Consider the following 24,704-nt stretch of genomic DNA (forward strand, 5'->3'; position numbering starts at 1 on the left):
TCTTGGAGGTGCATGTTGACGGGATCAGAGGGAACTGACGCAAATCACAGCATGAGAAATCCCAATTAGATACAAGGAAAAATGTGTTCACCATGAGGGCAGTCAGATGCTGGAGCAGGACCCAGAGAGGTAGGGAAACGTCTAGCCCTCGAGATATTTAAAGCTTAATTCAACAGGCCCTGAACAACCTACTTGAATGAGAAACGCTTTGAGTAAGGGCTTGAACTAGATAATCTCCATATGTCCCTTCCAGCCTTAATTATTCTTTGTAAACTAAAGAGCATCCTAGATGCTAGAATTTGGGATGTTGCTTCGGATGTTAAAGCACAGGAGGTTTTGAAATGGGTGAAGAAATGGCCCTCTTAAAAATACACTTTAATGATATCTACAATTAGGAACAGCTTCATCTTGAGGTAAATGCTTTTTGATGTCTTTGCACAATGAGAAAATCGAAGCATGTTTATTTTCACCTTTATGGGAACAATTTTTCCATAGCAACAGTATTTCATTAATGTGACTAGCTTTCCTATTGTTTATTTGTCAGATGTGTCTAATTTGGAGGAGGCTGTTTCAGAAGCTAATTGCTGATGATACCTTACCTATAAATGTATCTTCATACAGATGTGGAGTTTGTCATCCTATTGAGTTACAAATGACTGTTCCAAGTCACTGAACACCATTTGAAAACTACAGAGAAACATATATTTTGTGTATGTAACTCCTGTTGGATTAAAACATAGTCTGGTTTCCTTCAGTACCTTTTTGGATAGGTAACAGGAGTCAAGGGAGCACAGCCCGTCTCAGGTTAGCGCCTGGTTCAGCACGGACCTGGAGGAACAGCCCTGTTAAGGGGTGTGCTATTCAAAGAGAGCTCTTGTTTGCACCAAACAAAGGCAAAGGACAGGCAGCTTTACAAAGAGAAGTAAAATGTATAACCAGTCAATAAATGGCCTAAAACTGCCATTTCATCTTTACTTCTAATGCACTTTGTACCCTACCTGCATTGGAAACTACTGGATAAAACTGCTCTTGCTGAACTGCACGGCTACTGCATCAGGGGAAATTATTGACTAAGGCAAGCAAAACGTTTCCAAGCTTCGAGTGAGAGAACTGATTTTCCTTATACCATAAGTGATGGTCTGAAGTCATGGGAAGGCTGACTGAAGCTGCTTGCATTTGTGTGCTTTGATCAGAACCGCGGCAGTCTCCTCCTATTTTTCACCCAGTATTGCTGTTAGCAAATTCCCTGGGCCTGCCCAAGGCAAACCTACTGCAGTGTGTTTGTTAGTGCGTTGTAAAATGCCGTCAGCTGCTACGTGGTCTACATCAGGAACAGGTTCCTTGAAAGGGAGGTACTAGCTCCCACCCCAGCTTGGCAGACTCCAGTGGGTGTCCCTCCTGGCCCTGCTCTTGGGTCAGGTCAAGGGCTGGGGCCGGGGTTGCACTCGCCAAAGTAAAGGCACAGAAGCAGCCCGTGCACTGCTTTTTGTACTTTATCCTTCTAGTATTCATTGTTTGATGGTCTGTTTGCTCATTCATAAAGTGTGGCGTGTTGTTATAGAGCCTGTATGCCTGATTCATGTTGGTGTATTTCCTCCATAAATAACCATCCGTGCTGATTTTCCTGGGAGTAGCTCTGCTTGTTACAGGCCATGAGCTCTTTTAAGGGACTGTCTCACAAGTCTTAGAATCTTTCTTATTAAAAAAGATGCAGAGACCTTTTTAAAAACCCAAATTCTCTAGCTGTGACTGCAAACACAACATTGAATATTGCAGCAACAACCCCCAGAAGCAAAATAGGCAATAAACAAGGGGGAATTTCATCCTTTTTAAATTCACAAAGTCAGATTCTTCCCTTTTTAATCAGTCTGAGTCTTGCAGAGAAACATATTTGGTTATGGTGTCTGGTGTTCTCAGTTAATCATGTTCCTTCTCTTGCACATGCATTCTGAATGTGAAACAGGACATTTCTTTGTTTATTAAAACATACTTTATTAGGAGCACAGACAGGAAGACGCTCCCTGGATTTTTCTTTTGTTCCGGCAAACAGCATCCCTGGGTCTTTTTCACAAATGGTCAAAGCTCAGTTTTTAACCAAGTTTGGTTGCTAGCAAACACTGTTCCGGCTGAGCAGGCTGTTCCTTACTCCTCTCTTCTCACTTTTTGTCCCAGTGCATCTCTGCCCACTTTAGGGCTCTATATTTCAGTGCCAATATTTCTCTCTCCTCCATCTAGTAGTTACTCACAACATGTTAGTTAAGAGCGCTTCTCTTTTGGTCTCACACCTTGTCTGCAGAGCCTAGCAGAGCGTTAACATTAACTGACGTCTCTCACTTAGGTACCAAGTAACCCTTGGACTTTTCCTGGTCCTGCCTCTCCTTCCCCTTTGAGGCGTCAGGCACATCTCCTTTGTGTGAGATGCCCTCAGCTTCGCCTCTTGCTCCTTCAGGGATAGTGCCGATGTGTGCCCTGCCAGCTCAGCACTGCAGCTTCTCTTTAATTTCAGAATGTCTTTAATTTAAAACCGCAGTTATAATGTAATTCTTATGTGGTTTGGGGGTTTACTTTTTAATTGCTTGAGCTCTACACAAAAAATACATGCTTGCACCCTCTGAAGGCAGTAGCTAAATGACAGTAACTTCAGTGGGGTCAGGATTTGACTCATGGGTTTTAAGGTTGTTTATCTTCTTTTAGTAAGAAGCTAACATCTATTGGGCTATTATTTTAGAGAAGAAAAGATCATTCTAGCTGATAAAGGGGTGTACAGGGAACTATGAGAATCATGGTTGGTGATTTGGGAAAACGGGATGGAAAATTGGTGTTTTAAAACCGGTGTTTCATAATTGAAAGCCTCTGGCGGTGCCATCCTCTTCATTTCTGAGCCTGTTAGTAAAGTAAAGCAGAACATCTGGTTAGCCTCTGGTTCATCTCCAACACATTTGAGATTTTCCAGCATCGCAGTAACATTCCTTTCAGCCTTGAGCATCTTGCTGCTTTATAAAAACAAAATGAGGATTGCAAAAGGTCTCACAAAACCTATGGCTGGCTGGAAGGCTTATCTGAAGGTGTGTGGAGGCCACTATGAAGCCTTCTGTGCAGTCTGGCGGTCAGGGAGCCAGTTGCAGTGGAGGTGTTTTGGTTTGTAATGCACTAAGACATCGAAGGAGAGCTTGTCAACCCACTTCTGTAAGCAACAGCCAGTCCTCAGATGGTAACATACCTTGGTCTGTGCCAGCTGTGGCCAAATTTTAGTGACCTGAACTAGAAAAGCTTTTTTAGTCAGTGTCCCAAAGACTTCCCTGAATTTCCTAGCTTTTAGGTGTAGCTTGTGGTCTGTTATGCTTCTATAGAGCAGGAGTTTTAGTAGCTGTGGGTATCTCTTGCAGGTAGATCCTTCCCATTAATCATATGGTCAATCCTATGTAACTCAGATCAGGATGTGGCTCATTCTGTATTGCAGTAGTAGGCAATGCCAGAAGGTGTTTGGAAACCTCTACTTAGATCTGCCACAGGTTGGTTGTGGATCTCAGGAAAAACACTTCAGCTCACTGTATCTCAGGTTACTCATGGCAAAATCCGAACGTGACACCAGCTCACTTCCAGAGAGCTTGCAGAGAAGAAGCCCTAAGCTCCAAGAAAGCAAAACTGTTACTGTGAATGGCTCTTCACAGGCTGAGGAGAAGATTCAGCCCGTGAAGAGAGCAGCTCAGAGTAAAATATCTCACCAACATTTGAAGGGATGAGGCAGAAAAATAATAAGGGTTAAATTGTGACTGTATAGCATTTTCTTACATCCAAATGCTAACCATTTTCTTTTGGAATTGCTAAGAAGTGGGGTTGTGAATGGAAAACAAACAATCATATGTCAGACAATCACATGTCGGTTGACTAGTTTGGTAGTTACGTGTCCTTTGACTGAATTTGTATTCAGCATTGCACCTGCAAACTTCACCACTTCACAAACAATGCAGAAAAGTTACTCTGTACCGGCTAAGCCTGTGCTTTACTCCACACTCCATCAGTATCGCCCCGTGAATGGCAAGAACCTGCTTTAACCACGAGGTGAGATTTCCTAGGGCAGTAAAGCTGATGCCACAGAGCCTGCCGTGTGGCACTCGGGGGTTAATTTCTCTGAAGATACCATCAGCAGATTCAGTTAATGAGGAAAGCTGTTATACCCACAGCATCTCTAATGCTGGGATTTATTCAGGACTTGGCAGTACTCTTCAATTTGAGAATCCTTGTTTAGTTTCAAAAATAAATTAAAAAAAAAAAGTGCTGAATTGTAGATGGTACAAAGACTGATGCTCCCAACTCAGATCCCTTAAAATGGATGTTCTCCACACTGCACTTATCTTCTGGTTCTGAATTTGTCAAAGACAAAGCGTGCTAGGAGACCCTGGCAGTTTGTCTTACACTGGGGGCTATGCAGCCTGATCTGTAGCGGTGCCAAGTTCACGCTCGGTTTGGTGGAGGAGTGGGGGAAGGGAGCGGAGGTTGGGGGCTGTTCCGAGCTGAGATTGCCTGAAATGACCTGGTATTTTGACTACAATCCCATGCCTTTCGTGAACCCTGCACCTATTCTGCCCACATTTTGAACATGCAGCTTTCTCACAGCTGCAAATATGCCTTCGCTGATCAATTGCCAAGTAGCTTTCACAGCCCAAAAGCAGCATTCAGGTCTGTAACCTTCAACAGCTCAACTCTTGTACCTGCGCGTTGTTCACTGAAGTGCAGACCTGCCAGCTAGTATTCATTGTCTACTGCCAACCAGCCATGGTTTGAAAGGAGTAATAGAGCACAGGAAGCAACAACCTGCCTGTTTGATCCTGGCTTGTTTGGTAAATATATATGTACTGAGAATTTCAGAGTGGCAGGAGAGTTAGAGAAAAGGGTCTCGTACTAAAAAGCAGCTGAACTTATAACACTGAAATCAGTCTCTACCAAGAAAGGGCAACAGCTTTGCTGCAAGACGAATTTAGTGGAGCTATTTTCTGCCATGCTGCTTTCCCCGTGACTTTCCCCGTACACCATCTAAATGCCACCCAGCCGTGAGCCAACTGGCAGCCCTGGGACTCCATTCCAGCATGCCGGGCAGGGTTGTCCCACCCAGGAACGCTCCCTGCCAGGCCTGCTTAATCAGAAGGTTTCTTCTTAGTTGTGTTGCTCCCGGTCAGGTCTGGTAGGGTTTGAGGGAGATATAGCTCTGTGCGGATGTACCCTGTTAAAGAAAAACAAATAAGAAAAGCCTACCCTTATTTCAAATAATCCACCTGCTGCGCACCCATTGAGCTTGTGCAAAGTGGGGATAAAAAGCTGTCGGCTCTGGAAGAGTGGTGTTTCCTGCATGGTCAGGAACAGGACAAATCCACTCTAATGAGGGTGGCACTGCCATGTGGCAATGCCAAGGAGTGAAACAAAAATCTCTTTAACTCCGTGGGAAAGCTCGTTTCGGGCAGGTTGACTGGGAACTGGAAGTGCAACCCATGGGGAGAACCAACCCTGAATGCGGGAGTTTAGGAGCTCTGGTTTGCTAATGATCTTTGGCAGATGAACTGGTAAAACATCTTGCTGGTGTCTTAGACCACGATTCCCACTTTTTAGAAGCATCATTATTTTTCATTTGCCAGTTGCTGAAAAAAATTATATAACCAAAGAAATCTGTGCCAAGATTGCTTTGGAATAGAGAAATGCTACATTCCAGTGCCAAGAATCTCACAGACTAAACAGAACCCACCGGGAGCCCTTGCTCTGTATGGGAACTCGTGTTTATTTTAACATGTAAATAAATTGGGTGAAAAATGGCTCTTTTAAATTTTCTTTTTTTTTGTTATTGATGTGGTTCCCCAATGGGTGGTCTGCATGGAGGGGAACCTTTTGAAGACAGCTTGAAAGGAAGTTGTGCCTGTCCCCCAAGACATTCATCAACAGCATGGAGAGAGTTGCTACATGATCCAGCTTTCATCTTCTTTGCATCTTGATGCCTAATCTACTGTTAGCAGGGAAGAATTAGGATTGTCTTCCCTGAGGTGAATTGATTTGATTGTTTTCTCAAGCATAAAAATATTCAAGGCGCACGTATGGATTTTGCGGCGTAACTGGCTGGCTTGATCCCGCTGCGGTGCGCTGGGCAAGGCTCCCTGCTCGGAGATCAAGAGGTGGGTCATTAACTTGCAGCGCTGTTTGGAGGAGAACAGTCGCACGGGTTGTGCAAACTCTCAGGCAGGGCAAATGAAACCGTCTTTAAGCAAATAGAAGAGCGAGAAATGAATGGCCTTTGTGAAGGAAAAAATGGAAATGTTTTCTAGTTAAACAAGCTGTCATTTAGGACTTAATAGCTTGTGCGTGTTGGAGAGCCGGCCCGCTTGCCAGCCGTGCTTTGGAATAAATGGGCAGGGAAGGGGACGGGGAGTGTGCCGTTCCACTCCAGCGCTGGCTTTTTCACTGGAAACCCTGACATTTTGAATTGGTGCCCCAGCTGTTCTACAGCTGGAACTTGGATCAGAAAGTTAATGCAAGTGGACTTTTATCCTTGTTTTCATCTGGAAAAGAATAAAGTTTGCACCCCTTTTTTGGGTTTTATGGTACTAAAAGAAAAGAAGAAAATTATATATCTGTTTTTAAAGTTAAATTAAAGTAGCAGGGAGATTGTCCTTGGCCGCTCTCCTCATCCAGTGAGTGTGAAACTCTAACTACCATTAGTGGTATCTTAAGTCACATGTGGAGAGCAGAAAAGAGGCCCTTCTCCATTCTTAAAAGGTCAGTGGCATGTAGTTCAAGTGACCTAGTGAGACTCTGTAGTAACTCCAGCAAAGTCCACACAATTTTTTCTGCAGTATCTGAGCACTGTACTGGTTCTGTACTGGTCACACCAGAAAAAGTCTTTGAAGACCAACTCTAATGCTAAATAAAGTCATCTCAGCGATACTTCAGGAAAGTAGCTGCTCCTCATGGAAGATGGCAAAATCTCTGTGCAACATTGCAAGAGTAACAGTTAAAAATTAGTATAGAGCCTTAAATAAAATCCCTTAGTGCCGCATTATAGGACTCTTTAGAGGCACCATAAGTTGTGCCTCACAGGTTAGATATCTTAAATTTATATTGTGATCTTCTTGCCATGGGAAAGGAGATTAGATACGAATCGTTTCACCCAGCACCAAAAGGAACTCTTCTGCAGAGGAACTCAACGGCTGCTCAATCATCTACACCAGTGTTGTGCACCATTTTCAAACCATTGATCCCAGTAGCCCAGTAGAGAAGGGCGTTCCTTTCAGCTGTCTTTTGCTTTATTATTCTTGAGGGCTGGCTTGGGAGGTGGGATTGCAAAAGGGGCTGAAGAAGAAAGTGGAATATGGTTGTGTATGAGCTTTGTGGAGAAGGAACCGGGCTCCATATTCCTCTTTCATGGGCCTTAGCTTCCACCAGCTGCTCAGCAGGAGCATACTGATGTTGTGACAGGAATGACAAAGCCGACTCCAGGCAGCGTGGGAAGTGACTAGGGTATGTGCAGGTTTTCATACTGTCTTGCCCCCTTTCATTGCATGATGTCCCAGCAGACACGTCTGGCCACAGTGACCGCTGTTTGGAAACGCAGCCTATGAAGAGCTCATTATTTTGCAACACAAACACTCAGATGGGTTTTTTCAGCATGTTTTCATGAGCAACGTGGTGTTCCAGGAAGACTTTTAAGGAATTGTAATTCAGAGCCAAATTCAGCAACAGCATAAGAAATGGGCAAGTCTTCTAAAGCCAAAAGAACGTTGCTTGTATCCATTAGAGATGAATTGGCTCTTAACATTGACAGAAACAGTTTGCCTTGTCGGGCAGAATTAACGACTGCTCTGATATGTACCAGGTCATTTTGTTTGTCATTGCTGGAGTACAGAAATTTTAAATGGCTTTGGCAAGACTAGTTCTCTGCTCCCCAGCAATAAGGCACAAATAATTTTAGTATAGAAAATTGCCTGTTCCTTTTTTTTTCCCTCTAACCAAGACAACAAACAATATAACTCTGTGTGTGCACTGTTCTAAAAATATCTCGGCTCTGTAAATGTGTCTCTGATGTGGGAGGAGAAGGCTTTCAGTTTGCTGCACTCTTTGTGTGAGGCAAGTGCATAAAAACTATCCAGCAAATGCTGAAGCAAAATGATTTTCCTAACCTTGAGAAAGAATAGGGGAGCTGACAGACAAGACTCCCTTCTGCTGAGAGAGAGGCAGAATCCATCTGTAATTCCTACATACACGCTCCATATGTAAAACACCAAGGGTGGAGAGATACTTCTGTTGGGTACCAGATCTAATGGTTTTATAATGTGCCTTCTGTCATGGGAACCCAGTGTACTCACTGTATCTGTACAGGTGGTGAGAAAGAAGGGATGCTGAGGACTGCCCAGACAGAGAAGAGCGGTCAAAAGTTACTAAGGATGAGCATGCGTTGAGCTATATTTCAGATCCTCAAGGAACATAATGAACCAGTGGTTCCTGTTGCTTCCCTTCTGACGTGGCAGTAGTCCTCCTGGAAAAGCCTTAGACCGTAGGCTTGTATCAAATATTCACAGTGTAAAGCTTGTCAATGCTGCGGAGCAAGTTTACCCTGCACTGTGCCCCACAGTCCTGTTTCTTGGTAGTCCAGATCAGGAGCCTAGCTGGAGGACTTCACAGCTGCCCTCTAGCCTAAGTGCTGCTTTTTCTTCTTGTGGAAACCCAGAGCTGTGGGAGAGGATGAGAGAGATGGTGCACAGCTGTCCTAGTTCCAGCTAGGACAGAGTTAATTTTCACCGGAGCTGGGAGAGGAGCCAGAGCTGGTGGTACCTGTGGCTGGGAACAGAGCTGGGATAGGTTACTAATTAGCCACCAGCTGGGACAGTTTACCCAAATGAGCCCAAGAGCTGTTCCACACCATGTGACACAGTGGTCAGTGTATGAAGTGGGGATGGTGATAGGAAGCAGGTTTTGCTACTTGGGAGGGAGCTGGGCACCTGGTTCCACTGTGAGATATTGTACTGTAAATTATGTGCTGAAGTATATTGTTACTGGTTTTTGTTTCCTTCTCTGTTTTGTTTTCCTCTGTTGTTGTCTTAAATTGTTTTTATCCCAACTCATGAGTTTTGCCTTCTTTTCTTTCCCAATTCTCCTCCCCATCCCACTAAGACTGGTGAGGACCAGAGTGAGTGAGCAACTGTGTGGTATTTTAGCTGCTGAGTGGGGCTAAACCATGACAACAGCTAAGGTCCAGTCAGATGGACATTGAAAAGCTCACCTCCAAGGTAAAGCTACAAAATCACTGCAGCACAGCAGCTGACGTAATTGGCAACTTCATCGGGGTCAAGGTAGCATGGCAAATTCCAGGACAGCTGACCCTGCTCCTCAGGTAATTCAGGTGTCTATGTCCTGCCCTTGTTCTCCATCTGCCTACAAAACGATGAGTTACGTACGTCTGGTGGGTAGACATGACTGAACGCCCTCTGTGCACCAGTCTTGGTTTTGTTGGGGAATGGAAAAAGATAGGGGAAATAAAATCAGAACAGGCTCCCTCGCTGTGATAAATCTGTTCTCAGGGCAAGGAAGCTGCTTTGTTGAGCAGGAATCTGTGGGATGAACTCAGAGGTGCTTCCTGTGTGTGTTTGTTCTGCGAGTGGAACATTTGCTTTACATGTTACTGACAACTCAGGCACAGTCTGTTGACTTTTCCAGATGTTGATTGTCCTGCTTTGAAGCTTCTTCCTGTTGTTTTAGTTGTTTGTATGTCTGAATGGTGGATTAGATGTACTGCTTGTTCAACAAATAATTAAACGTTGGGAGCTTTGAAATCCAGTATGTTTAATTAATGAGCTTTGCTCACTTGATAAAAAGGATGTGTACTTGATTCATTACAAAACAAGTATTGTTTTTTTTTTCAGTAGTGAACTGTTATGACAATTTGAAGTGTTTACTAGTTCATTTTTTTTTTCATTAAACCTTAAAAAAACACCCAAGCAGAAAATCAAGGCTTCACACAACATTTGCTGTGTAAACCCATCACTAGTGTTGTCTTGTGTATTGTCTCACCCACATTCTCCATCTATGTGCCTTCTCCCATCTCCTCAGAAAAACCATGCTGCCTTTCAGTCTGGGATTAGAGTTAATTATTACTTTTAGATCTTGCAGTACCTTGGACCAAGGTCTGTGATGATGCCCTGCGGTGCTGGGTGCTGTACGAGTGCAAAAAAAAGCAATCCTTGCTCAGATGAGTTTCAGTAGATTTCATAAATACAGGCATCAGCTGTAATGCCTTGTGACACTGCTTAATTAACTGCTGCACTGACTTCCAAAATTGAAACACTCCTGAAAACTCTACCTGCTTCATCTTGTACTTTAAGTAGAAGTCTTACCTCCAAGTCTGAATGCGTTTTGTATAGGGCAGAGATGAAAGCGGAGGCAGACGAGGACGGCTGTTTCCCAGTCTATGGGGGTTGGATATTAAAATAAGCGACTGAAGTGGTCCCTCCCCATAGCAGTGGGATCACAGGGCAGGTTGTGGACCACCACAGCGAGAGCCCCACCTGAGCAAGCTGCCACAGGCTTGGGCAGATAGCGGGAGAGGGATTAGCTTGGCACATATGCACCTGGTGCACCAGAAGAGCCATCCAAATTTCTGTCACTGGCATCTCCCTCCCACAGACTTGAGACCCAGCATTGCTCCTCTGTGTGGGCTGCCCGCAGAATGAAAGCATCCATGAGATCTTTTAATTATGGGGGTTTTTTCCCTAATCCAGACAGTTTAGCAGCAGGGAAGATACGCTATTTTCCTGTCTCTCTCCAGCAGCATCACCTGGTGGGAGGTGAGAGTGAAAAGGGGTGTGGGGGGGTAGGTGGGCTCACCTTTCCATGTGCTGCAGCATCCAGCACCAGTGAGGAGCCCATCCCACCTCCAATTTGGGGCAGAAAACAGAGGTGGAGGCCTTCAGAAATAAAGCAAATATATCAGAAATCTAATAGACACATACTCATATGAATACCTCCTTTAGGTGTTTGCATTTAGGTGTTTGCTTCAAATGGACCTGTCAGACTCCAGTAAGCTTATTGATGAAGGAGGCAGTGAAAGACGAGGTTCTTGAGCCTGAGCGTGATGTGGGCTCTAACAGAAATCCTTCCTTTGTACACCACTGCCTGTGCTGTAATGTGCTGCTGCTGTGGAACAGAAAAATCACCTTTTCTGGCCTCCAATGGCTCTTTTGGGAACTGAATTGCACCCGTGCTCCAGCTTGTTAAATTAGATGCTACAGTACTGAGCCTTGCCCATGGCCCCCTCTGACATGATCACAAAGTGCCCTTTTGGTGGGGACCCTGTGGAACAGGAACAGCCCCTCGGCTGTGGCTGGCAAATTGTTGAGTTCGCAGTGGTGGTGGTTCTCACCTCTACTTCTGCAAAGTCCTGGTGCTCCTGTGTTGGTGCCATCGCAATTCAAAATGTGTTGATGCTCAGGGAGGGGTAAGCCTGGAGTGCCTGACCACCTCCTAATCCTCCCTGTTCTTGGTTCTCCCACTTCAAAATCTTGGAGTTACGTATCTAGCGAGGAAAACCAACACACAGTGTGATGGATCCCCAGATAGAAGTCAAGACCTGCGTTCCTCCTGATTGTTTTTACCATCAGTTGGTTAGGGAGAGCATTTCACCCCACAGATGCCCGTGACGGTGTGCTCGCTACAGTAAAACCGGATCCAAACCATCCCATTTCCCCCAAAGCTGGAAACCTCAAAATATGTGAAAAATCAAGATCTGGATCCTGCTTGGAGAATTACTGCTCCACAGGCAGATTTCTCATGCCCTCTCTCTGTTTTATGACTTTTCTATGATAAACAGGGAGCAAAGGCTGAAAAAACAACATAGCCCATAATTTCTGCTCTCCCATGACTGTAAGCTTTAAGGAACATCGCTGAAATTGGTAAATTTACAGCAGCATAGCTGAAGTCAACATCTGACCCTGCATTTCCCCTGTCCCCTCATCTTCCATAGCAAAACGTCCCTGCTTAAGCTGTGAAGAGCAGTTCAGTCCGCACCTGAGCGTGCAGTGCCTTTGTCAGGAGGGTTTGGCACTAGGAAAGAGAAATAAATCTATAGTGTGTTGCTTACATTAAAATTGGTGTTTAGAACATTGTGCAAGTTTCTGAGGGTGGACGAGGTGTGCTGCCGTGCTCGTCCATCCCTGCGGCGCCTCGAAGGGCCGGGTGCTAATGCAGCCTGGGGTGTGCGGGGACAGGCGCTCTTTCTTCAGGCAGCTCCCACTTGGCCCTTACTGAAGGGAAGGGAGGGTCAAGTTGCTTTTTATTTACATTTTTTTCAGCATATCTCCAATCTTGACCAGGATGTAACTTTTTTTTTTAAGGCACGTACGCCAATGTCAGCGGAAGAGTCTGGCTGCTTTGGAGTGGTTTTTAAAAGCAAGCCCCACAGCACAGGAGGATATGGGATTTGAGGAATGTAGGGACTTGTAGAAGTATGCATTTGCAGGGCCACAGGGTCTGTTATGCAGGCAGAGTGATACCTACACGATGATAACGCGCTCCCCAGAGCCCTCACCCCCTCAAATATTTAATCACTGAACCCTTGGCTTTGTCTTCCTGCGCAGCCAGTCAGTATTCCTCCATCCAGAGAGGGGTGAGGCTTTGGAGGATCTGTGGTCATAGCTGAAATCATGCTCTGAAGTCGTTTTCTGACAGGATTGACTGATGGTGACTTACTGTTCTTGTCTCTGCAGTGGCAGAGCTGCCATCTGAGCAAGGTCGTGCAGAAAATAGAGGGCAGATCTTAAAAGCTATTACATATTGGGCCAGATCATTGCAGCTTTTATTCAGGCTTTGTTTGGGCAAGGTATGTTATTTTGCAGTGGTGTGTTTGGTTGGAAATGGAGGCTTAGACCTCCTAATTCTACATTTGCAATTTGAAAAGATGTGGTTTGGATTCTTGGTTTTAAAGGCTTGCATCTAGGAAAGGGTGCCCACAATTATCTCAGTACACACAACCCAAAATTGTCAATCACTGAGCCACTGCAGATACATGATACTAGCAGTGACCCCTGCAAGCTGATGGTGAAGCCAGATAGATATGAAACTCATTCAACAGTTTTTGAAAACCAAGTGTGTGATGTGGACGTGCGCTGGCAGTCACAGCTCTTTACAGATGAGCATCTCATGGTTATAACCTCACATCACCCTGCTGAAACCAGGGGCCCCAGAGGAAGCGTTGTGAAGAGGAACTCGGCGAGCTGTTATTATCGTGACACTTCTCTGTTGTCTCCCTTGAGTGTTGTGTCATTTGGCGGGGGAGTAGCCTCTAGTTAGTTCCAGTTCCCAGGCGCAGACCGTTCCCCTCCTCCTGCACCCGGTGTCTTGCTGCTGGCACTGTGGAACTTCTACATCAGATTCATTCTTGGCAAAACCCAAAGCAAATAGCTTTACATCAAGGATGAACCGGCCTTTCATTCTTAATAACTCTAAAGGCAAAAGATCAGAGAAAAACATGTCAATATTCTTGGCTGTATTGATGTTTGGTTGTGCACATGTCTTTCATCTAATAGAAGAGGTCTTATTTCTTCACCCTGAAGCTTTCTCAGCTGGGAGGTTCAAACATGCAATAAACTCATTCTCTGATGAAGCAATGCCATCCAGCCAACCTTGTGCAAGGGGCAGGGATGGTATCAAAGCAAAGACTTGCATGGCCTTCCTTTACCGTCCATGCAGACAGACTGCTCCTCAAGCATTGCTCTGGTCCGCCTCAGTGGGGAACAGTAGTTTAGTAGTTAAAAGCAGGGTCAAAAGGTGGGTTCATTAAATTATTAATTAAAAAAAAACCCCAAACCCTGCAGAAATACAATGAGATGCTTGTCAGATCTATTGCATGGGTATTTCTCGGCTTCCACAGTCATAACTCTGACTGTTATGGGCAGCGTCATTCTTATGTGATAGGGCCAGGGGACTTTCTCCATGCTGAGGACCAAGGAGGTTTTCCAAACCTCCCTCTTTCCCATCAAATGGATGGCAAAGCCTCACGGCCCCACAACAGGGAGTCATGGTCCATATACAGACCTGGGCTGTGGTGGTTTGCTATTTCTGCTTTTTTAGCTGTTTTACACAGATCCCATAGAGAAAGAGGTACTAGAAGCAAGTGCAAGCAGCACCGGAGAAAAAAGAAGTGGAAGTGCAGAGCTCTGCTAAAAGAAAATTTTTCTCTGTCTGGACTATTCAACTCATATTAATCTGCTAAATCTGAAGTTTAAATATTAGGCAGATAATGTATTTGAGGTCCACAAAGTGAGTGGACTGGACATGTATAAAAGTTGAGGAAAGCTCACTTTCCATCTGCAATAAAAAATCAATTTAAAGTTAATAGAACCACAAGTCACACACATGGCTTCACTTTTGTGGATTATTGCAACTTGTATTTTAGTTGGCCCTTCGATTTGTTTCTGGTCACTGATCCACGGAGGGTGCTTGCTCTGTCATGTTTTGGCAGGAATTGGAGTGTGTGCATGGAAAGCAGAACCGGTAATATGTTATTTATAATTGACCAGCATGACATGGATGGGTTTATCTGGCAGACAGCGTGGCTGATGGCAGTGCTCACTGCCAAGAGGCCCAGATCTGCAGAGCACCTGGCAGGATAAAAGAAAAGCAAATTTAGGGTTCATTTTTTTTCTTAGATGGAGTGTATTTAGCCCAGCTTTTCATTAGAAGTTCTGCCTTTGGAAGGTGATTTGTTGGATGGCTTGCAAGAAAATTAAGTTTAGGCATACTGATTTCTTCTGGTATGACTGGTGACAGCAGATCTAACTGCAAAGCCTTTCTGTCTGGGGAAGCAGTGCTTTTCTTTGTGGATCCTTAGAGGGGGTATCATCCAACACACAAACAATTATCAGGCACTCCACATCCTTTGACAAGTCACTGCCCCTTTATGCCTAAGCGCCCACTGGAGAGGGCCCAGGGAGACACACCGGAGGAGGGAGACATTGTTTGAGACTCCCTGTACCCTATCCTGTATGGGCGGGATGTGTTTTCCCCTTCACAGTTTTCCTTAACAACCTGCATGGAACAGAAAGAAGCAAGGAGACTTTTTTAGGAAGAATACTATTTGTGATAATTACACGTATGTGTGGTCAGGTGAACATGCAGACTGCTTCCCCAAAGTGGTATTAATTTCAAGCCTTTGCAAGCTCAAAATTGCCTGGGGCTGTATTTTTGGTGATGCCAGCTCCAGCTCTGCCAGGGATGCCGCTGTTCCCGTAGCAACTCACCATCTCCCCTTTTAGTCTTTCCCGTCCCCTCGATCAAACAAGATAATTCCCAGATACAGAAGGAGCTAACAGTGCCCAGATGCAGTACAATTTGTGTTTGCACTTGTTTAGGAGGGGCATGCCACTTCATACTTTCCCACTGCAGGCTGTTGCCACCACCATCACTTGGCCCCCGCTGCTGAGACCGGTTCACCTCGTAGCAGGGAAGGTTTCCAGCCCACCCAGTGCTCTAGAGTAGCAGTGAGAAAAGGCAGGACACTGCAAAGCTCGTGCACACCCAGGCACTAGAAAAGGCTATGTCCATGGCCCATTAAGTTTATAGCAACCATATCCAGTCTTCAGAATTTTTTCCATTTCTTGCCAAGACTCTACACAGCAGTTGGCTCAGTGCAGTCTGCTATCAGACCCCAGCAGCTACGATCCCTCGGGCAAAAACCCATTTCCTGGCATGCAGTGACCTCTCATCCCTGCAGCAAGGCAAGACAGCCCTCTGCCCTCCTCAATTTGATGTTGAAGGCTGCAAGAGATTAGGTCAGTGCTCTCAGTTCTGAAGAGCAGGTGAAAACACAGGAGAATATAAGATTTATTTTTATTTTAAACAGATAATGGACAATATGGCATTTTTTAATCTGCTCAGGGAGCAGCTTCCTTTGTATTTCTGTAGTGCTCTTTCTGTTGAGAGACGACTGCAGGAGAAGGTCAAGTTAGGACAGAAGAGTCCACCAGCCATGTTTCTTCTAAAGCCTATCTTGGTTGCAACCGCTGCTTCAAACGACTTAGATGCCTGCTCTCCTTTTCCCTTACAGTTGGCCATGGGCAGAGCGAGGGCGATCGTATGGTGGTCTCAGATTTCCACGTCTTCGTCAGGGACAGCTTGCAGCACATTGATCTCATGAAGAAAGAGCACCCCGAGCTCCCCATTCTCATTCTGGGGCACTCCATGGTAAGCACCGTCCCCACCCCCCCGGCAGCGCCCAGGGCGCGTGCCGCAGCATGGTGGTACTCGTGTGGGTGGTGGGAAATAACGTCCCACAGCGGGAAAAACAAAACCACAAGCAATCTTCCCTTCCACTTCATTCACTGATTTGCCAGCACGCTTTACCCCATGAGATCTGTCTTCAGTGTAGTCAGTCCTTAACTTTTCTACCTGGATCATGGCCCTAATTAGTGTCGTTTGCAACAGCGGGTCTATTTTTTAATAGAACCGTTCATTCACACCAGGTGCATGGTAAGTCCCACCACTTCCCTGCAGCACTGGGCTTCTCCTTTCATTTAACTGGGAGGTTAAGCCCTCCAAAGCTTTGTGAGCAGCTCGGGGATGGAGCATGAAAATACCCTGTAGCCTCATTCTGTTAAACAACCTAACAGGAAAATGTACCAGGGATTAGGGCTGCAAAAACAAAGGCACTGATTTGGTGAACAGATCTGAAGTCTGATTCTGACAGCTCGGGCCAAATCCCTTTATTCAAGCGAGCAATATTCCCACTGATGTAATTGATCTGCTCTCCCTGCATTCCCGGAGGAGAGGAAAATGAATAAGTACTTTGGGATTCAGGCCATGCTCAGATAAACAAGTGTTCTTGCATAAGAAGGCATGGCATGCTCTGAAGTGCTCGCTGCGCTCCAAAGCTGCTGTAACAAGGAGCTAATTTCCCAGTGAGGACTTTGAGATGCTTCTTGCTGTTGCTCCATTTAACGAGCCCCTGGTCCTCTGGCAGCATGGAAGTTCACCAAATATTTCCCTTGGCAACTAATCCTCTGCAAACTTTCCTGAGTGAGCCAGCCAGGTCCCTTCTGTCCCCCGCCCCTCGCGCCCTCAGCCACTGTCCTTGTGCAGGAGGGCTCAGCCGGGCTGGCGTTCACCTGTGAGCCATGGGCTGGGGGGGATGGGGACACTGAAGAGGGGAATATTTAACTTCCAGTAATTAGTGAAGATTTTCACATGCTGGGTGGCAGCGTTGCGTTGCCCAGGTTACCGGTGCCACAAGCACGGAGTGAGCCCGAGTTCACGGCATCTTCCCAGTGCAGCGCCAGTCTGTCACACTGGTACAGCCTCCACTCATTCTTCAAGTCCCACCTGAACTACCACTTCAGACCTGTTCTTCTTGGTCCTTTCACTGAGGAGGACACAAGGCATCCTAGGGAGCTGACGGACCTTGCAAGGAGAGTTGAGTCCAGTGTGATGTGAGGGTTTGTAGCACGAGAACAGAAACTAGGTCTCTTCTCCACAACAAAACCCAGCCACTTCTGGTCACCCTGCTCCTCCACCCTTCCTTGCTGACCACACTGCCCCCTCACTGGAGCAGAAATAATTTGCTGCTTTGAATTCAAACCCTTCCGTTAACAAAATTACTATATAAATGAGGTGCTGACTTCTGTATTAAGCTGTGGGTTGTCATTCTGCGTTGCAGGGGGGAGCCATCTCCATTCTGACAGCTAGTGAGAGACCCAGCGAGTTTTCAGGCATGCTGTTAATCTCTCCTTTAGTGGTAGCCAGCCCAGAGGTCGCCACTCCCATCAAGGTAAGAGCAAACCCGCGTTTCACCTCGACACCTCGCTCTTCTGCTGAAGGAAACGCCTTAAGGTCTCTGTCTTTAAAATGCAAAACCCTTCTGAGATCTGCACCACCTGGATGCCAGTCAATACTCTTCTTGAGTGCCTCCCCCACAGTCCCACCTACTTTTCAAAGGGGAAGTGAATCCTGAACTCGTCCAGAAAAACTTATTTAAATGAGAGTCAGAGAACGACGCTACCTCCGGAGGTGGTAGCAGACTGTGCTTTCTTCACCACACCCTGCGGCAGCCCACACAGTGCCGTCCTCTCCCTTCCTCTCCTACAGTTTTCTTTCTGACTCATGCAGAGTCTGGTATAGTTGCAACACAGGCTGCTGGCTAAGTCAGGCCAGGGTTATTTTTGGCATTTGGGGGATGACCGATTTCTAAACAAAGCTAGAGCACTTGAGTCCTAGGAATCCTTTGTGAGCCTCAAAGAATGCTCCCAGCTAAAGCATCACTGCTCCAGCAGCGTCCCATTTGGCTTGGTACCATAGCTGGTTCTTGTCCAGACTACCTCCTTCAGTTTGCTTTTAGGCTTTACCCCCCTCCCATTCACATGGCCCTTCCAGAGCTATTTCTGATCCAAATTTGCACTGCCCAGTTTCCCATTCCCTAGGGAGGCTCTGCAAGGTGACTGACCCTCAGCTCTCCTCTTGTTTCTGGATTTTTAAAAGAATAAACAACAACCCTAAAATAAGCTGGAAGCAAAGGGAAGGACCAGCTAAGCCAGCAGAAAGGGCAGACCATCTCATTCCCACAGGACTCGTTCCTTTATCCTTTCTCCCTAGACTCTTCCCCTAGGGCTGGCTTCTTGTTTTAATCTACTTCTAAGCTATTTCTCCTGGTTTGGTTTTTTTTTTTTTGTCTTCTGAGAGAAAGGAAACAGATTGCCTCAGCTTTCAGTATAATCCTGTCACACCTTCTGCTGTAGCCAAAGCCATCTCCTCACCCCACAGATCATTACAAGCACCAAAGGATGCTTTTTAATCACTCCACTCTGCCGCTGAAGGAAATGCGTTAATACCTCTGGCGTTAAAATGCAAAACCCCGCCGAGATCTGCACCACCTGGATGTCAGTCAATATTTTCCTTCTGAGTGCCTCCCCCACAGTCCCACCTAGTTTTCAGAGGGGAAGTGAATCCTGAAGTCGTTCAGTCTGGAAAAAACTTATTTGAATAGGAGTCAGAGCAGCAAAAGGTGTTTTTAGGAGGCTGGCAGCTGATTCCTCACAGGTGAGGCAATACCTAGCTCACCATCAAGGTCCCATGAGCACCAGTTCCCCTGTTTTTTCTTATTTTGGAAAGGGAAAAAAAATAGTATAGGGTCTGAATCTGAGAGACATTGTTAGCCTTCTGTTTCTAGTCGAGTCAAGGAAAATATGGCAAGATTTTCCTTCTTCTAGAGCTATACTTTTGCTAGGTGCTAAACCCTCTCTGAAATAAGGACTCACCAGTTCTGTGGGAGCTGGTATTACTGGAGTCTGATGTCTTGCAGATCTGTACCAGACTGTTGCTTAATTTCGGTGTGGGAAATCCCAATCGCTAACTGAAGCACTGTGGAGGTGTTTATACGGTCCCTTTCCTAGAGTCTCTCGTGTGCCATTATAAAAGTGCACAGTGAGTTTTTTTCTTTCAAATCTATTGTTGCATCTCAAAACTGATAAATAATTCATTATTCCTGAAATATCTCTGCTCTGTCAAATTCAGTTGAAATCAGACCTGGAGGTGAAAAGGTATTTTCAAGAGGGGGGAGTGAAAACAGGCAGAGCATTCCTGTGGAAGCCACGTTTTCCCATGAAGCTGAGCTGAAAACACTCATGTGCTTTTTTTTTTCTGCTGAGAGCCAAAAAACATTTCATCGATGTTTGTGCCTCTGAGGCACAAAGGCTTTGGTTTTCCCTTGGAACTGGTACGACTTCTCGGCCCTGGGCCATTTCCCAAGCACCGTTACATTCATCCCTTTGCCAGGGAAGTTTCCAGCTGAGCAAGAATTTACCTTGGCCTAAACAAACGGGGGCTAAAGACCACAATAACAGTGGGCCAGGTTACACACTGAGTCCTTCAGTCTGGCTTAGAAATACATTCCCTCGCTGCCGAACCAGCCCTGGCAGCAGCAGAAACACGGTGCGTTTGCAGACTACGTGCAGGAAAATAAAATTCTGCTCTTTGCAGAAACACAATTTCATCAATGCCCTGTAAATCCTATGTCCTGATAGAAACAACGACCTACTTGTTGCAGAGCGAGTGGAAAGGGAGGGATCTTGCTGCCTTCCCCCTTTTCTTCTCAACTAATCTGGACAAAATTCAGCTCTGAATCTTCAACATTTCGAAGGATGCAAAGAGAAAGGCATCGCATCTGCTGGCAAAGAGCAGAGTAAGGGTAAAATAGTATCTCCCACCACATTTCTGCTATTGCATGCTTTGAAATCTGATGGGCAGGACAGCCTCTTAGGAAGTATTCCCTAGTGATTAATCCTGTAGTAACCCTCAGCCTATTCCTTAAGATCTCAGTACACAATATTCTCTCTTTACTTTTTGTGTTTTCCACTTCACCCCTTGCTGATCTATTCCAAACCAACTGAGCATCACATTGTTCCAGCACCTGAGGGTCTCCCAGTCATTCAGCCTGAATCTGCATCCGGTAACAGCGCAGAGGACTCTTTCTGAAGATACAGACAAACTGGAAGAAAGTATTATATTTAAATCTCTTATTTTGGCTTTGCTTTGGTCTTTCCAGTTTAGTAGAGATGGTAATCATCAGGTTCATACAAACATGTATGAATTGGTTTGATACCCAGGTATGGAGACACCATATCTGAGATATAGATATAGATATATATTATATAATATCCCTGATATCGCATCTCCCTGATAACGCTGTTCAGCTGCTGTCAGCCTGATCTCTGTAGTTCATCACAGTGTCTCTTCTAGAGACTTTTCAGCTCGGTCAAATGAGCCTGGCTAGCTTAACCAGTTCAAACACCACATTTTTGTAAATCCAGGTCATTTGTACCTGAAATGAACTAAAAGGCATTCACACAAGTGGTTGGCAAGCAGAGATCATGTGAGAGAGAAATAAGCACATTGAGGTGTGCAGGGAACATTGCTCCATTCAGGAGAAAAGTGTCTACCCTGTAAAGCACCCATATAGATAAAGCAATGCAAAAAGCATTAAATCAGCTTTAAGTCAAGAGGCAGTGCTCAGTCATCAATTCCAGTCTTATTCTGAGATCAGGGGAACCTTCAGAATTTTTTATTATAGCATAAAACTCGAATTTTTTTTCTGTCTGTGACCTTGCCTTCAAGAATCATCACAATTACATCTAAACTTTGAGGATGTACTACATGTTGGAGGCACTGGAGCATTTCCCAGAGATCTGAAGACCCTTTGAAGGATGGGCAGAGTCCTTTCACAGTCAGGCCTGTAGACCAAAGTTAGTTCTTTTTGTGCATAAATAAGAGTTTTTATGCACACAGGGAGTTTATAAATGTGTGTGTAAGTACAACTGATCTGTCTATCTACAGGGCCTGGTGCTTCTCTTGTACAGCTGAACACCAGAAATGACCTCTCTGGTATCACCAGCCCAAGACGGTGCGTGCCGCTGTACTTGCGGTCAGCAGCCAGCCCAATCTCCGCAGCAGTTTAGCAATCAGCTTGTGACTCGGTTTGGCAAAACTCCAGAGACGCACAAAATCTTCAAGAACATTTCCAAAGCCTGTCACAGAGACACGGCCATCCGTAGGCTGTGGGGCTGGGATGATAACCATATATTAGAACAGAAAAATGGCCATGCTGAGTTTGATAAAATCCCGCCTAGCCTGTCTCCAACAAGGAAGAGCCTGAGAAAGAGCATATGTGTTATTCCTTCCATGTCACACCTTCCCCAGCTTCAGCCTATTGTTAGGCTGGTGTATTGTTGCTCACGTGAGAGGATTCAAATTCATGCTCTTTGTGCAAAATCGCTGTTGCAAATCCTTGGGAATATAAATATTCACACTCGTACCAAGCAGACACAGAGCAGAATCTCCATCAAACTCACAGCTTCTGGAATCTGAGAGTATGTCAACTTTCTTCTTCAGACAAATTTAAAAGTAAGCAAAGCTTGCATCTCCCAAAAGCCGTGCCCTCTTTACCTCTTTTAACTTGGACCTAAATATCTGTGGCCTTAATACTGACATGTCTTGTGGCCAATACTCTAAATAGATCTTGAGTGAGTATCAGGTCATGTCTCCTCTTGAATAAGCAATCTTTAGGCATAAGAAGTCATCCTAGCTCTTAACTCAGGCTCCAGCTTTAGGGCAGCCTGATTGCCTTAGGTTCTCTTGATAATCTTTGGAGACAGGCACTTCCAGACCTTTATTCAGAGGTTAGAGGTGTTCAGAGATGTTTCTGTCACTCTTCATACCCTGTAAAGAAAGCCTAGGACAGTTACACTTCTAAGTTAAATACCTCAGATAGGTATCTAAGGTTGCTTGACATATATCTGTGTGATTATAAGTGGTTTGAGAGAGGTAAAACTGCTAGAGCATTGTCAACTCACAGAGTCCATAACCTTGCCTAGGATTCATAGAGAATTCCTCAAATCATCACTGCCTGGAGGTAACACAAAACAGAGAAAAGCCCATTCCTGCTCATTTGCATCATAAGCTTGTACTTGCATCTGTGTGGGCATGGATTTTTACTGGTCCCACTCTGGAGACCCCAGTAGAAGCTTAACTGTCATAGCCAGGGAGGGGCTCAATATGCTGGTAGACAGTGACACTGGTTCCAGTCATATCTATGCTGAAGTACACGTGTGTTCTCAAATCTGCTGGGAGTCTTTACTGCTTTTCACTCCTGGATGACTTTGACTTCAACCTTGCGTTATTCCTCTAATATCATAATTACTCTGTCATGTGTCATCTGTGATCCGAAATGTCAGGAGCGCTTCAGAAGTGATCACGTATCAGCAGAAACAGAGAACACGGATCACAGCCTACCTGCAATGGTTAGCTGTGAGCATGGAAGGGCCATAAAACAGACCAGCAAACACTAATTGCTTATTTTCTGGCTTAAGTGGTGATAATTTAATTAAAGACATCTATCAAAGATCAGAGCAGAACCCTGGTATCAATGTGCTTGTAGTGCTATTGAAATGAAAGATGTTGCCCTTTCTTCTGCCAGTGGTTTCGAGCCTGGGCTGCTGAATGCTTTTGTGTTTTGTTCCCAGGAGACAAGTGAGCAATGGATTTCCTTAGCCTGCACGTTTTGCTGATGTTTATTTACAGGTTCCCTGGAGAATAGGCTTCTCAAAAGGAGTGCAGCCTAGACAGCTACTGCAGATTGCACCCAACATCACTTGTGCACTGCAGCCTGAAATCAGAGCTGTGGCAGCAAGGAAAGGGCAGTAAAACAAACCCCAGAAATTTTGAAGGCTGGAAATGGCTTTTTCCTATCAAAGTGCTTAGCTGAGGCCTTTTTAGGAATTAACTTGAGAATGAGAAAAAGGCAAAGTACGATGAAGTTGTGATGTTGCGTGTGGATGGACAGCTGACAGCATTTCAGACCAGCACACCCGCTCCCTGATCCTGGGAGCAGTTGAAATGTTTTCTCTTTAAGAGAAATGTTTTAGATATAGGACAGATCTTTCTCCTGTGTCAGTTGACATTTCTCAACTATTTAACTTCCGTGCTGATTGCCATCAGCTCGGGATTTGGCCCTCTGTGTTGACTAGCCCTTTAACTGCTTGCTTTCCTCTCCCACAGGTTTTTGCAGCGAAAGTGCTCAACTTTGTTCTCCCAAACCTGTCACTGGGTTCGATAGATCCAAGTGCAATTTCCCGGAACAAGAAGGAGGTGAGAACCTTAATGCCATTTCAAGTCACTTCATAGTCAGTATCTCATACTAGTCCTGCCATTTCTCTTTTCAAAAAAAAAAAAAAAACAAACAAATGTTTTGCTAAATCATGAGGGCGAGATCAATGCTGGGGTAAAAAGGTAAGACATCTCTGAAGTCAGTGGAACTGACTGCACAGAGCAGAAAACTGTGGGAAATCACAGGGACCGGTGCTACGGTTGCGGTGGAAAGCACATGGGAACCATGTTTGTCTCTGCTGCACCACCACTGCTCGTTACAGCAGTAAAAAACAACTCACACAGGTTGCAAACACAGTGCTAAAGCAAACCTTTCCAGTCCTCCTTTTTGCGGTGAGACCGTGCAAAACGCTGCAGTCCCAGGGATTTGCTTTCCTGCTTACAAACCAGGATCATGTTGTCCCGAATGCTTTCAAACAGAGGAAGAGAGTGTGCTTGCCCCAAAGACCTTGCTGCAAGGTCTCCAGGATGACATGCTGGCTCTGCTACAGCCTTTCCAAACAAATGATGCTGCCCCAAGAAGAATACTTAAATGAGCTGCAATTGAAGCAGGTATTCTAACACCCTAGTTCCAGCTGCACCGCTGCGACTGTGCGTGGAACTATTCCAGGGTGAATTTTTTTTTTTTTGTAGTGTCACCATAGCCTGGGACTCTTCTCCCATTCAAACCCATTCCTGGTGATAACTGCTGCAGCCTGTTCATGCCAGCACTGGCAAAACCAGATGTCTCTGCAAGAGCTGCAAGAACACATAACAGGGGCTTTTCCTTCTCACTGCTGTGGGAGGAGTGAAAGGAGGGAGACACGAGCTGTGAGTGAATGAAGGTGCTGTGGCTGGACCCAGAACTTGCTGCATTTCAGAAATCAAAAAGGCACCCAAGGGTATCTGAAAAGCAGGAGAGCTGTGCTGGTCAGTTGTTCCTGTGCGCCCACATCAGCTTGCATCTCTCTGACAGATGCTGTCATTTTTCCTGCCGTTCATGCAACGGGTCATATCTTAAGTAGAAGTTAATAAATGGCTTTCCTCTG

At 45.3% G+C, this 24,704-nt stretch overlaps 1 protein-coding gene across 7 annotated transcripts in view; it reads left to right on the forward strand.

Annotated features, from left to right (window-relative positions):
* The window catches only part of MGLL (monoglyceride lipase), a 63,223-nt gene that overhangs the window by 32,457 nt on the left and 6,062 nt on the right, over window positions 1–24,704 (forward strand). For all 7 annotated transcript variants that reach the window (XR_015259518.1, XM_086755228.1, XM_086755230.1 and 4 more), the window contains 3 exons: window positions 16,076–16,212; window positions 17,681–17,791; window positions 23,569–23,658. Coding sequence is in view for 6 of the 7 variants with exons in the window: in XM_086755228.1 (XP_086611354.1) it covers window positions 16,076–16,212; window positions 17,681–17,791; window positions 23,569–23,658 (338 nt within the window). In the remaining variant the exon portion in view is untranslated. The remainder of the gene's footprint in view (window positions 1–16,075; window positions 16,213–17,680; window positions 17,792–23,568; window positions 23,659–24,704) is intronic.

This window comes from Chlamydotis macqueenii, chromosome 10, assembly GCF_036417535.1.
Source record: "Chlamydotis macqueenii isolate bChlMac1 chromosome 10, bChlMac1.mat, whole genome shotgun sequence".
Taxonomy (NCBI): Eukaryota; Metazoa; Chordata; class Aves; order Otidiformes; family Otididae; genus Chlamydotis; species Chlamydotis macqueenii.